This window comes from Bos mutus, chromosome 1, assembly GCF_027580195.1.
Source record: "Bos mutus isolate GX-2022 chromosome 1, NWIPB_WYAK_1.1, whole genome shotgun sequence".
NCBI lineage: Eukaryota > Metazoa > Chordata > Mammalia > Artiodactyla > Bovidae > Bos > Bos mutus.
Window position 1 is genome coordinate 64,520,283 of NC_091617.1, and position 12,692 is coordinate 64,532,974.

Below are 12,692 nucleotides of genomic sequence, written 5' to 3' on the forward strand. Positions count from 1 at the left end.
GATTTCTAAATCCAAAGTCATTCCTTTATATATTTGTGAAACCCTCAAAATTTCACAGGGAAAAATAAGCCTTTATTCAAAAGTAAACTTTGAAGTTTAAATACAAAGGCAGATGAAGTGTAAAAAGTCTATTCTAATCTGTCAGATAGCAAATCACTGTTAAAAGGGAATTATAAAAAGACAAGAACTGACTGCAAATAAAGCCTAACTTCAGTGAATGTGTGACAGGATCAATCACTTTCCTGGTGGGTAGGGCTATGTTTTCTGTTTTACAACTAAACTATAAGAATAATTTTAAAAAGTTTTCTATTGATAATTGCTGGATCACTTTTCCACATTTAATAGAGCAGCCAATTCAACCCTGTTGCATAATGCCTTGATTCCACAGATATATCCCTACCACTTAACTCAGTGTTATGTGTAATAGGTATTTAAAAATTGGGGTGGGGGAATGGACAGTTTCCACAAGATGTCAACATGAAGGGGTTGCTACATGCAGTAGAAAGGGAATTAAAAAATGACAGAGAGCACCCACTTTTACGTGTCATGAAAAACTGTGTTAGCTCTGTGCTGTGCTGTGCTAAGTTGCTTCAGTCCTGTCTGACTCTTTGAGATCCCACTGACTGTGGCCCACCAGGCTCCTCTGTCTCGGGAACTCTCCAGGTAAGAATACTGGAGTGGGTTGCCATTTCCTCCTCCAGGGGATCTTCCTGACCCAGGGATGGAAGCCAGGTCTCTTATGTCTCCTGGATTGGCATGTGTGTTCTTCATCACAAGCGCCAACTGGGAAGTGTTAACTCTGGATTCTTCTAAAACCTACTTGGTGATACTCTTGTGAGGTCCATTTAGACCAACACTGCTTTCTTTATCTGTGAAACTGAATGCTTTTATTAAATTAACTTCAGTATCACTTAAAGCTAAAAAACTAAAGTTGACATAAACTGGATTATGTTCACAGGGTTTCATTATGCAACTTTCTGAAGGGAATATTAAATAATGCTCTCTGTAAAATATTTTGTAATGCAAAATAATCTTCAGGTAATCTGAAAAGGTACTCAAACTCCTCCCCACAGCAATTTTACTCCATTTGGTAAGGCTAATTTTCAAGCTCTTTGGAGTACGTCCTCTCCACCTTCAAGCATCTGACACAATGTTTTTGCTCGTAGCAAATATCCAAAGGTCAATTTAGAAAAGTACATCTATGAAATGCACCAGGCTGCCCTGGTGGCTCAGAGGTAAAGAATCTGTCTGCAATGCAGGAGATGCAAGAGACGCCGGTTTGATCCCTGGGTCGGGAAGATGCCCTGGGGTAGGGAATGGCAACCCACTCCAGTATGCTTGCCTGGGAAATCCCCCGGACAGAGGAGCCTGGCGGGCCACATACAGTCCACGGGGGTAGTAAGGGTCGGACACAACTTATCGACTAAACCACCACCACCACCACCACCACCACACGAAAAGCAAGGATGTCATCTATTCCAGGTTCTTACGAAGATTAGGAATGGAGGCTAGGAGAAACAGAAAGATAGTGAAGGGGATAGAGAAACACAGATTTCAATTCCAGTTCTCAAGCGTCCAAGGTAAGAATTTTAACACTAGGATTAAGCTGGGCTCAGCATGGTTCCAGCTGTTTCACAATATGGCCTCTATCTTAAAATTTCTATTTCTTACAGCCTAGCACATAATATGTTTCAAAAACCTAAACATAATAGGTTTTCAATTAAGATTAAAGAGAACAAAGAAAAGAGAAATGCAGCTGAAAGTAAAACAGGACTACCACCTGTTATTTCATGAAATAGTATGGGTTGGTGTTTTGGATACGTAGACTTGCAGCTCAAACCAGTTCCGTCATTTACAATGTAAATATCATAAGCCATACATCTCTCCGCCTCACTTTATCATTTGTAAGATGGTATAATAGGACTGATCTCAGGGTTAAATGAGTTAATACCTGCAAAGTTTGGAACAGTGTCAATAATACTTGGAACAGTGTCATTCTTCCTAGTGCATGTTTGATTTCCTTAATTAAAATCTCCCAAAGGCAAGGTCCGCGCTTGTCTCAGCCCGGCGCTCAATTCAGCACTCAGTATCTGCACATCTTTTAAAACAAAGAATCTCTGGGCTTCTGTCACCCTGGAAACCGACGCAGAAACCTGCGAAAGCAGAGAAAACGCCCCGGCTCCGCGCCCCCCACCCGGACGACGCTGCCGCTCCGTTAAATTGAGCAAAGTCCTCTGGGAAGTGTAGTCTTTAAGACTTAAGAAGGAATTCAGCACGAGCCGGAATCAGTTAGTCGGTGGGTCAATGGAGGGAGAGTGAAAGGGTAGGATTTTCGGATAACTCAAAAGTGTCGGGAGCCCCAGGGTTGTGTTAAGGTGCTCACCTGAGTCTCCCAAAACCAGTACCTTCACTCGATCCAGGGACGCCATCTTGTCATTGCCTTCCTGAGGTTAACGCCTATTCCGGGATTATAGGCCAATCAGAGCTGGGTTTGAAAGGTAGCGCCTTCAATGTTATTGGCCAATAGGAGCGTGACTCTTGATTGAAGGCCTCACTGTGGTGATTGGCCCGCCTGGTTGAAAGTAGCGGGTGGTTTCTAAAGCTGGTCGCAGGAATAAATCGTTTTCTTTGACGCACAAGTGGCGTGGCTCGGATAAGCCGGTAGTTGAGGCGCTGAGGGAAGCTGTAGTGGGAGTGTTCGAGGATTCGCTTTGGTAAACCTTGTTCCCTGTTGTTCTCGGTTCCCTGGCCAGGCGCCACCTCTTAGGGTGCCTTCTCTTTTCGCTCCTTCCTTCTTAGCTATCCTCCTCCGCCTTAGCTACTTTCTTGATTCGGTTCTCTTCTTGGTCTTCCAAAGAACCATTGACCCCGGAGCGGCCCATGTGCGACCTCGGGTAGGACGGGCTTGACTGCGCCGAGTGTGTCCTCAGCTGGTAGAGTCCTAGGGAATTTAGGGTGTCGGGGTGTCACAGTGGGGAGGAGGAGAACGTTACCGGGCGCGTGGAGACCAGCTGGTCCGGAGGTTTCGCGGTATTGTGCCACTTTATGTACGAAGGCATGGAGAGTACCGTGAAGTGTGGCAACCGAGAAAGCCAGATGGCTGTGTAAATCCAGGTTCTTCTGGAAGTGGAATAGAAGTAAACTGAAATAATCTGACAGGACTCCCCACATCCACTCCTTCCATTTTTTCTTTTACACGCTGCAGTCCGCATAAGCCCTTAAAAACACGAATTTGATGCTATCACCTCCTGCTTAAAACCATTTGAAGTTTAAGAAGAGGATTTCCAATACCCTGTCTTTTTCTACTCTGGAAGCCGCAGTAAAGGAAGTGAATTGAGGGGAAGCTGGGTGGGCATATTTGAAGAACAGGTGCTTAGCGGATCTATTGAAAGTTTTGTGGGGCACTTGACCAGCTGTGGCATATGCTGGAAAGTCAGTGGTGAACAAGATTAAGCCCCTGGTCTCCGAGGTAGACATGGAGAAAGTATGTTCACTGTATTCTGTTCACTGTAAAAAATAAGGGGAGACTGCTGTGGGAACTTGTGAAAGGGGGCTCATTTAATCTACTAAGGGGAACCTGAGACTGTGTCTCTGAGGAAATGTCATTCGACATGTGAAGGATTGTTCGGAGAAGGGACTTTGGGCTTAGTTGTGGGGACAGGCAGAGAGAACAGCATGTGCACAGGCCTGAAAGTGGGGAACGCATGTGTGGCTGGTGGAATTGGAGAATGCCTGGAAATGAGACTGAGGAGGATAGACCAAGTGCAGAGTGCATTCATTTCATCTTTGTTTCTCCACCTCTGTGCCCAGTGTTTGTATGATTGTAATACATATGGTTCAAAAACAAAACCGACTTGCCTTTGGGGCTCTGGGCTGGGTAGGGTCATAGGTGAGGCTGAGAGGTAACCTGTGAACTCTGAGGCTAAAAAAAGAGAAACATGGGCTGGTCCCCAGAGGTCACACACTCAGAAGCAACTCCTTCTGAGTTGGCAATCCAACTCCTTCCCTGTTTAGAAGTGTCAACTGCTCTTTAGTTAATTGTTTCTATGTGGGAACATGGTCACATTTTTCCCTCAGATATTTCCAATTTTCAAGACTGTCTGAAAATTGAAATGTGAAATCTCATGATTTTTAATTGTTGACCAGTAATACAGAAATTTTCAAAACATTCTTTGAATCAAGTGATATGGTAGATGTTGCCATACTGAGACCTCTAACCTCAGTATTATGAAATCCAGAGATTCAGGAGATTCAGCATAATTAGGGGAGTAGAGGTGACTTAGCAGCAGCAGAGGCAGTTAGGAGAGAACACATAGTCAGGAAGGAGGATTTTAGAATGTAGAGATTTTGAACAAGGTGATTCTTTGCTGAGCTCCAGTTTCATTTGTTCAGCTACCTCCTGGGTATCTTCACAGTAATATCCTGTGGTATTTCCTCAAAGACAAGCAACTAACACTGATTGCTTCATTTTTTCCAAATCTGTTTCTTTCAGGTGTTAATGTACTTCTCATAGTAGTACTTTTTTCTTCCAGTTACAGTCCCTTAAAACAAATAGCTATATGTTATTGTTTAATAGGTATAATGTTTCAGTTTTACAGAATGAAAAGAGTTTGGAAGTGGTTGGTGATGATAGGTGCATAACATTAAGAATGTATTTAACATTACTGAACTATTACTTAAAAATGGTTAACTGGTAAATTTTGTTATGTATATTTTATCTCTATTAAAAAACGGGGGGGGGAACCCCCCAAATAGCTATTTAAAATTTTAAAAATACTTGATTTCCAGTATATTATTGGAATTATTATTGGGGCCTTTTGATTTTGTTTCTCTAATAAATTTTATTCATCCTGTCCTCTGGTAATTTCTTCTTTTTCATAGTATAAGTCTGTTTACTATAGCTCTTAATATCAATACTTCCGTATGAATTCTCATTTAATCTCACACATCAATGCTATGAGGAAGGCGCTGTTAATCTGGTAAAATGGAGGCTGAGAATTTTCCAGGGTCATAGGCTAAGAAATGGTGGAACTGGGATTCAAAGCCTAAACCTATTGGAGTCCTCATGTCACTCCCTTTTTCAAATCTTTAGTGCCCCTGTGATGTTTCAGGCAAAAGTAACAGGCTGAATGATAAGTAGTACAGGGCTCTCCCTGTATGGAATGTGCTTTGGTGGGGGTATGTAATAGCCAGGTACCCAGTTTGTTGGTAGCAGTAGTCAGTATATTTGTCACCTAAGGAGCTTTAAAAAAAAATCAGTGTGATGCCTTATCTGGCCCTCCCAGACCAGCTAAAACAGAATCTCTGGGAACGGGTCCAGGGTGGGTATTTTTAAATGTTCCCTGGGTGATTTGACTTTACAGCCAGGGTTGAGAGTTGTTGGCCTGGAAAATGGAGTATATGGGGTAGAAGGTCAGGGAGGGGAATACAATAGTAGGAAATAATGCTAGAAAAGTAGGTTATCTTCACATTTGTCTGCCATCCTTTGGTCTGTTTCTGAAACCACATACTGTGTTCTGCCAATTGTTGAGCATGTAAAACATAACCTCCAAAAGTAGGTTCAAGTACGACATATAGACCAAGTTGGAAAGGAGAACAAAATACGTCTGTTAGTGTATTATGATACTGCTTTGGTGTTGAGCCCAGACACTTGCTTGGCATCCTTAAGCCTTGGGATGACAGAAAGCCTCAAGGACCACAAGTTTGGATCTAGGTGCTACTTTGTTATCTCTCATATTTATTCATGCCTGAGTATTTATAATCCAAAATATATATTTTATTATAACTATTTCCTTTTATTTTTCCTTTATTACAGGTCAGGTATTATATCCCTACCCCTGTATGTGTATGTTACTGGCTATTTAGAAATACCTTTATAGTACTATGGATGTAAATATATTTCTTACAAAAGAGGTATTAAATCTAATAGGGTTAATAACTACTGATTTTAAATAAAAGGATCAGGAGAAATTAGTATTAATAACAGTATGGTTCCCTATTGAAACAGTTCAATAGGATGTCTGTTAGAAATTTCCTTGTAGTGTAGGGACATACTAAGTTGATATTTAAGCACTTTATTAACAAGTGCTTTCTAAGCACGTTGGACTTTCCTGGTGGCTCAGACGATAAAGCATCTGCCTACAATGCGGGAGACCCGGGTTCAATCCCTGGGTCGGGAAGATCCCCTGGAGAAGGAAATGGCAACCCACTCCAGTACTCTTGCCTGGAAAATCCCATGGATGGAGGAGCGTGGTAGGCTACAGTCCATGGGGTCACAGAGTTGGACATGACTGAGTGACTTCACTTTTTTCACTCTAAGCACAGTACATTCTCATTAATGCACCACAACCTCATTGAGGCAGTTGATACTATCCTTATTTCTCAGAGAGTAAAGTGTGCCTTGAAGTTGTTAAGGAATTCACTTAGAATCACACAGCCACAAGTTCAAATCCCAGGCTCTTTAACAAGCACATGGAAGTCTAGCTCATGCTGGTTTAGGCTTCTAGAAGACCGTTCTCTGGGTACATTTAGCTTCTGCTTGTCCTGCAGGGGATCCAGTATTTAAGGGTATCTTGGTCTTTGTTGTTGTTTTTGAGAACTGAATAGCATTTGCTTATTTGGTCATTTATCTTTTCAAGGTTGGTAAACCGGTATGTAGTTGTTCATTTCTTTCAGATTTATAACAGTAATTTTGCCAAACACCCCAACTGGTCATTATTTAGGTGTTTATTGGTTTCTTATGAATTTATTATGAGAGCATGACTGTGTAGAACATCCTACAATCTATCTTGGTAGAAAAATTTTACTCAAGAAAAGAAATAAAAACACTTAAAAGAATATGCTAACTGCTAACTAAGTTTCTCAGGGTTTTTTTCCCCCAGCATTCCCAAAGATCTGTAGCATTAAGAATAATGAATGAGACTTTGTTTAGCCTTTTTGTGTTTCTCTTTCTGAAATAAAGTGGACTTGATACAATATATCATTGTATCATTGGTGTAAATAATGTTGCTTTTTGGAATTAAACACTCTGTGCTGTTGCTGTTGCTGTTAAGTCGCTTTAGTCCTGTGGGACTCTGTGCGACCCATGAAAAAAACCATTTAAGAAATATGTCAAGCTTTTTAGGTGTAATCTTTTGTGTACTCTAGAGGAATATCTTGTACTCTGTTACATGCTTGGGCTTTATAAGTCTTTTAAAAACAACATTTTGAGTACTTTTGTGGTACTCCAAGAATACTGGTTATCAGCTACTTAATGGGTTAATTATTTTGGATTTAAAATGATTGCTTTGTCTGTATTCTAGCTAATTTTCTCTTTTTTTTTCTGACAGTACATTTAAAGTTGAACTTTGCTGCTAAAGATGGCAGATCCAGATGTCCTCACTGAGGTTCCTGCAGCATTGAAGCGGCTAGCCAAGTATGTGATCCGGGGATTTTATGGCATTGAGCATGCTTTGGCCTTGGACATCTTGATCCGAAACCCCTGTGTGAAAGAGGAGGACATGCTGGAGCTTCTCAAATTTGATCGGAAGCAACTTCGATCAGTCTTGAATAATTTAAAGGGAGACAAGTTCATCAAATGCAGAATGAGGGTAGAGACTGCTGCAGATGGGAAAACCACTCGCCACAACTACTACTTTATCAATTATCGTACTCTTGTTAATGTGGTAAAATATAAATTGGACCACATGAGAAGGAGGATTGAAACTGATGAGAGAGATTCCACCAACCGGGCTTCCTTCAAATGTCCTGTCTGTAGTAGTACTTTTACAGACTTAGAAGCTAATCAGCTCTTTGATCCCATGACAGGTGAGATTTTTCCAGTTAATGAATCTTTCTTTTAAGTAAGTTTTTAGGATAAAGTGTATATCCTTTATCTTAAATTGATTTACATAGTTTTTAAACTGATTATGTATATCATTGTGTGCTCAGTTGTGTCCAGCTCTTTGTGGCCTCATGGACTTGTAGCCTGTTAGGCTCCTCTGTCCATGGGATTTCCCAGGCAAGCATACTGGAGTGGGTTGCCATTCCCTACTTCAGAGGATCTTCCTGACCCAGAGATCAAACTCTCATCTTTTGCATCTCCTGCATTGACAGGTGAATTCTTTACTACTAGCGCCACCTGGGAAGCTCTATAGTACAGTATAGTATAGTGAAGTCGCTCAGTTGTGTCCGACTCTTTGCGACCCCTACCAGGCTTCTCCGTCTGTGGGATTCTCCAGGCAAGATTACTGGAGTGGGTTACCATTTCCTTCTCCAGGGGATCTTCCCGACCCAGGGATCGAACCCAGGTCTCCTGCATTGGAGGCAGACGCTTTAACCTCTGAGCCACCAGGGAAGCTATATCATTATTAAAGGGAATATATTGGTGTAAGTAAGCATATAGTCATTCTTAGTCTTAATGTCCTATTTGTCATACTACTTTTAGGAGCTATTGCAAAGCATTTCTCCTTTACAAGGGAATTTACTCATCCATGGACTATTCTTTCACCCATGGCCCTTCCACCTCTTCTTCCACTCCCATCCCTTATTTACAACTGCAGCCTAATCTAAAGGGTTTACTTTCCCTACCACTTTGAGGCTATTCTGACTTACTGAGTTTACTTTTGACCTCTTCATTCAACAAATATTTGAGCACCTTCTTGTGCCAATCACTGCCAGACAGTTATAATAAATGCTTATTATTAGTACTTACATACTTGGTTAGTAGAAGTGCAAAGTGCTCTCTGGAGGACATAACTAGGGCAGCTAATCTGGTTTTGGGAAGGCCTCTGAAAGAAGTTAAATAGCAGGGACCTAAAAGATAAGTAAAAGTTAACCAGATGAAATAAGAGGAAGCACCCTTTCCCCTTAGGTTAACAATATATATTTAGTTTCTTAACCAGTCGTTGATGGAAGAGAATTAACATGAGTTATAAATTGCTTCATTTGATTAAATACTTAGTTTTAAGGATTTTTCTGATCAATACAAAATTTAAAAAATGTGTTTTCTTAAAATACATCTAACATTAACATGAGAAACTTTAAATTGCTGACTTGTATAGTTGTGTTGCTATTTGTAAATTGGAAAATAGACTATGGTTTTACTAATTACTCAGTAGATCAATTTTGTATTAAAAATCTGTAAAAACCTATAGAAAGAATCACTGCTATTATGTTAGATCGTCCCTTTGTTATGACTGAATTCAGAAATACAGGTGACTTTTTCATTCATAGATATGACTTTAAAATAACTGTCTAAAAATATAATCTAAATTTTTCACATATGAAATGTTTTATTGTAAAAAAAACTACAGGTTTGTGTACATGTTTAGTTGTGTATATATTATATATTGTACATGGTAAAGAATTTTTAAAGATTTTTAATGGGAAATAATACCAATATCAATTAAGATTATTAGCAAAAAGAGCATGATGGCCTATGACTTTTTTCCTTATCTATTGTGAAGCAGTCATTTTGGATGAAAAATCATTTATAGAATTCACATTTGTGTTAAATATTTAATTTGTTTAAACCTAACTATTTACTTTGAAAGGGCTTGACTAGGAGAGGTCTTAGTTATAAGAAAATCTTAACCATCCTGAGTACTGCTGAGTGTACTATAGAGGAAGATTGTAGATTATATCTGGAGCTCTTTAAAATAGACTAGAAAGTCTGATGATTTTTTTTGCTGTTTACTCTAACAGATTTCTTAAAGGAGCTCTGGGTTTTGGTTTTGTGATTTTCTGCAGATGTTGGTGTTACAGTGGGCGTCTTCGTCACTCTTGACTGCAGTGGAAGGTGTTATCCAGTCCCTCAGAGAGGGTAATTTAAAGTAATATGCTTCTATTACATTTACTCAACCTGATTCTCATTTAATTTCATGAAAGTTTCTAAAAGGAAGTTATCCCACTGCTTATATTATCAGTATTCAGGAGTTTGATTCATGGTGCTCTTCAAATTTTACCTAGGGTTTATGTCTGAAAGAAATTATTTGGAATTAACAGGTGGCTTGTAGAAGAAGTGACCTAACCAAATACAGTCAAGATTATTTGTGTGAAGGAGTTGAGATAGAGTAGAGAGCATGAATGGAGAAGGCAATGGCACCCCACTCCAGTACTCTTGCCTGGAAAATCCCATAGATGGAGGAGCCTGGTAGGCTGCAGTCCATGGGGCCACTAAGAGTCGGATACGACTGAGCGACTTCACTTTCACTTTTCACTTTCATGCATTGGAGAAGGAAACGGCAACCCACTCCAGTGTTCTTGCCTCGAGAATCCCAGGGACGGGGGAGCCTGGTGGGCTGCCGTCTATGGGGTTGCACAGAGTCGGACACGACTGAAGTGACTTAGCAGCAGCAGAGAGCATGAAAACGTTTTATAAAAGAGAGCTAAAACCGAAACTGTTGTTTGTGGCCAGTGTGAACAGAGGCCTGTTCTGTTCACTGTATTCTTAATACAGGGGTTATGGTCAACATGAAGCTGAAAAGAAGGGGTTCAGCAGAGCAAGAGTAAGTCCCTTTACATTGGTGTCACTCATGGGAGAATGCCCTGATCAGCCAACACTAATAGTCAACTTAATTGGCAGTTATGTCCCTTTAGTGAAGCCTGTAACACCATGATTGAAAATTCTTAATCATTGGGGATCCCCATTCTGAGAGAGTACTTGCCTTTTGATTATGATTCGGTTTTTCATTTGGCCTTTTCCTTTATGGAAAGAATACGCTGATTGGTGATATTAGACTTCTCAACCTGCTTATCAGTTAGGTTTGGTTTTGTTTTTCCACTATTAATACCTGGACACCCTCCTTTGTTCTTCTGTATATTCCCTTTAGAAATCTTGGTCTTTTCCAGTCTGTTTCCTTCCTGTTTTGCCCAGTATTCATTTCTCTCCCCCTCATTTTGAAGAAGACAGGAAATAAATGTTTGGTATGTGTATCAGAGGAGAAGGAGGGGAGTTTTTCTGCTGTTAATATACTCTATTTGAATTGGTACAGTTTTCATTCTAAGCTAGAGCTGTACAATGCTATTTTATTTCTTGGTTGCTGTTAGAGATTGATGGTATTTCTGACAGTACTATCTAATGGGCTTTTATTTCCCTTCCCATTTCAACAGTTCTTAGGTTTATACACTGTGATTTATGTTAGTAAATAGATGGTACTCAGAAATAAGATGAGGCCCTCTAGGTTTTACTTCTTCCCTGATAAAAAGTTCTTAACTGTGTATGGGCAACTCTGCCACTGGACAGAGAGTAGTGACTCCTAGATGAGTATCCAGAAATTCTGGGCTCAGGAAATTGGGTCCAGCAAAAATTGTTTTACCAGTGTTAATTCACATATAAGCCAGTGATTTCTCACTTTAGTTTATAGCTTTTCCCTCCCCCATTTCTTTTTCCTAAAGAGTGTAGACTCTTTCCATACTTTCTGCTTAGATCCTGCCTTTGGTGTTCTGGGGTTGAACTCCAAATTTTTGATGCTTGATATGTATAAAGTGAAAGTGAAGTCGCTCAGTCGTGTCCGACTCTTTGCGACCCCATGGACTGTAGCCTACCAGGCTCCTCTGTCCATAGAATTTTCCAGGCAAGAGTATTGGAGTGGGTTGCCATTTCCTTCTCCAATAGCTAATTTTATTGAAGTGGAATAGTCTAGCTTTTGCCCAGTAGTCCCTGGTTTCAGAAACTTAATCAGACAAAACCAGTTGTTTTATTTCCTGAAATATGGGAGTCTTCTGTAATGAAAACAAATGTAGCATGGCATTAAACCCCATCAATCAGCAAAATTGCGTTTTGTGGTTCATAAGTGCATATTTTAGATTTAGCAAGCCTCTGACCATGAGGATAGACTTAGCATTTCTACTTTGCAGTCTCAACCACCATGATATTGTTAATGATGCTTGTAAGTTAAATTCAGCAACATGTTTCCTAGAAGGGAGGGGGAGATTATATTTTCTTTTTAGATGTTAAAAGTTAGATGATATGGAAATATTTTTCATTTCTAATTTAAAAATTACATAGCCATAGTGCCAGAAAAAGTTCTGAAGAGAAAAAGATTACCTCAAAACCACCAGCCTTTTGTGTATTATCTCTTATTGCAGTCATAGCAAAGAATAGTTTGTGATCTCTTGGTTTCTTAATGCAGCAACTCTCCTGTTTCTCTCTAGTGTTCTAAATGTGTTTTTAGGTGTGATTTTTCTCCCATATTTTCCTTTCCACCCCTTTGGGGCACTTTTATTGTTCTTGTTTTTGGCTGATATAGATATGACACTTTAAATATTTTTGTGCATATAGCCTTTTATTCTTGTTTTTTAAGTTTTTTCCTTAAGAGGAATTCTTAGCAATGGGAATACTATTATTCCCATTAAATATATATATATATATAAAATGTTAAAAAAAGTTGAAAAAATAAGTTAAAAATTATAGTTAAATAATTAAAGTTTAAAAAGTTAAAAGTTAATAAGTTAAAAAATATAGTTTTATAACATGTAAAGGCATATAAATGTAGTTTTATTATAGGGTTGGATAAAATTGCTAGGTGTTTGGGTTAGAAATAGTTAGGGAAGCCCCTATTACTGAATTTAACTAGAGAAGGGGGGAGTCCCATTTTAAATAAACCTTGAAATAAGTTAATTTTTTAAAGAAGAATCTTATAAATGAGTGTTTAATACAATCTTATAAATAGGAGCTTAGAGATTATCTAGTTCAACTCATCAAATGTGTG

The 12,692-nt window shown here is 39.4% G+C and overlaps 2 protein-coding genes across 4 annotated transcripts in view; one reads left to right on the forward strand and one right to left on the reverse strand.

The window, feature by feature from the left end:
* The window catches only part of RABL3 (RAB, member of RAS oncogene family like 3), a 46,278-nt gene extending 43,843 nt beyond the window's left edge, over positions 1-2,435 (reverse strand). The window contains exon 1 of the mRNA XM_005911430.2: positions 2,384-2,435. Coding sequence (XP_005911492.1) covers positions 2,384-2,429 — 46 coding nt within the window. The 5' untranslated portion in view covers positions 2,430-2,435. The remainder of the gene's footprint in view (positions 1-2,383) is intronic.
* GTF2E1 (general transcription factor IIE subunit 1) overlaps positions 1-12,692 on the forward strand; it is a 55,727-nt gene that overhangs the window by 13,206 nt on the left and 29,829 nt on the right. Inside the window, exons 1-2 of one of the 3 annotated variants that reach the window (XM_005911429.2) lie at positions 2,576-2,714; positions 7,329-7,806. In XM_005911429.2, the coding sequence (XP_005911491.1) occupies positions 7,359-7,806 (448 nt within the window). In that variant the 5' untranslated portion in view covers positions 2,576-2,714; positions 7,329-7,358. The other 2 variants (XM_070369971.1, XM_070369976.1) reach the window with 2 other exon arrangements.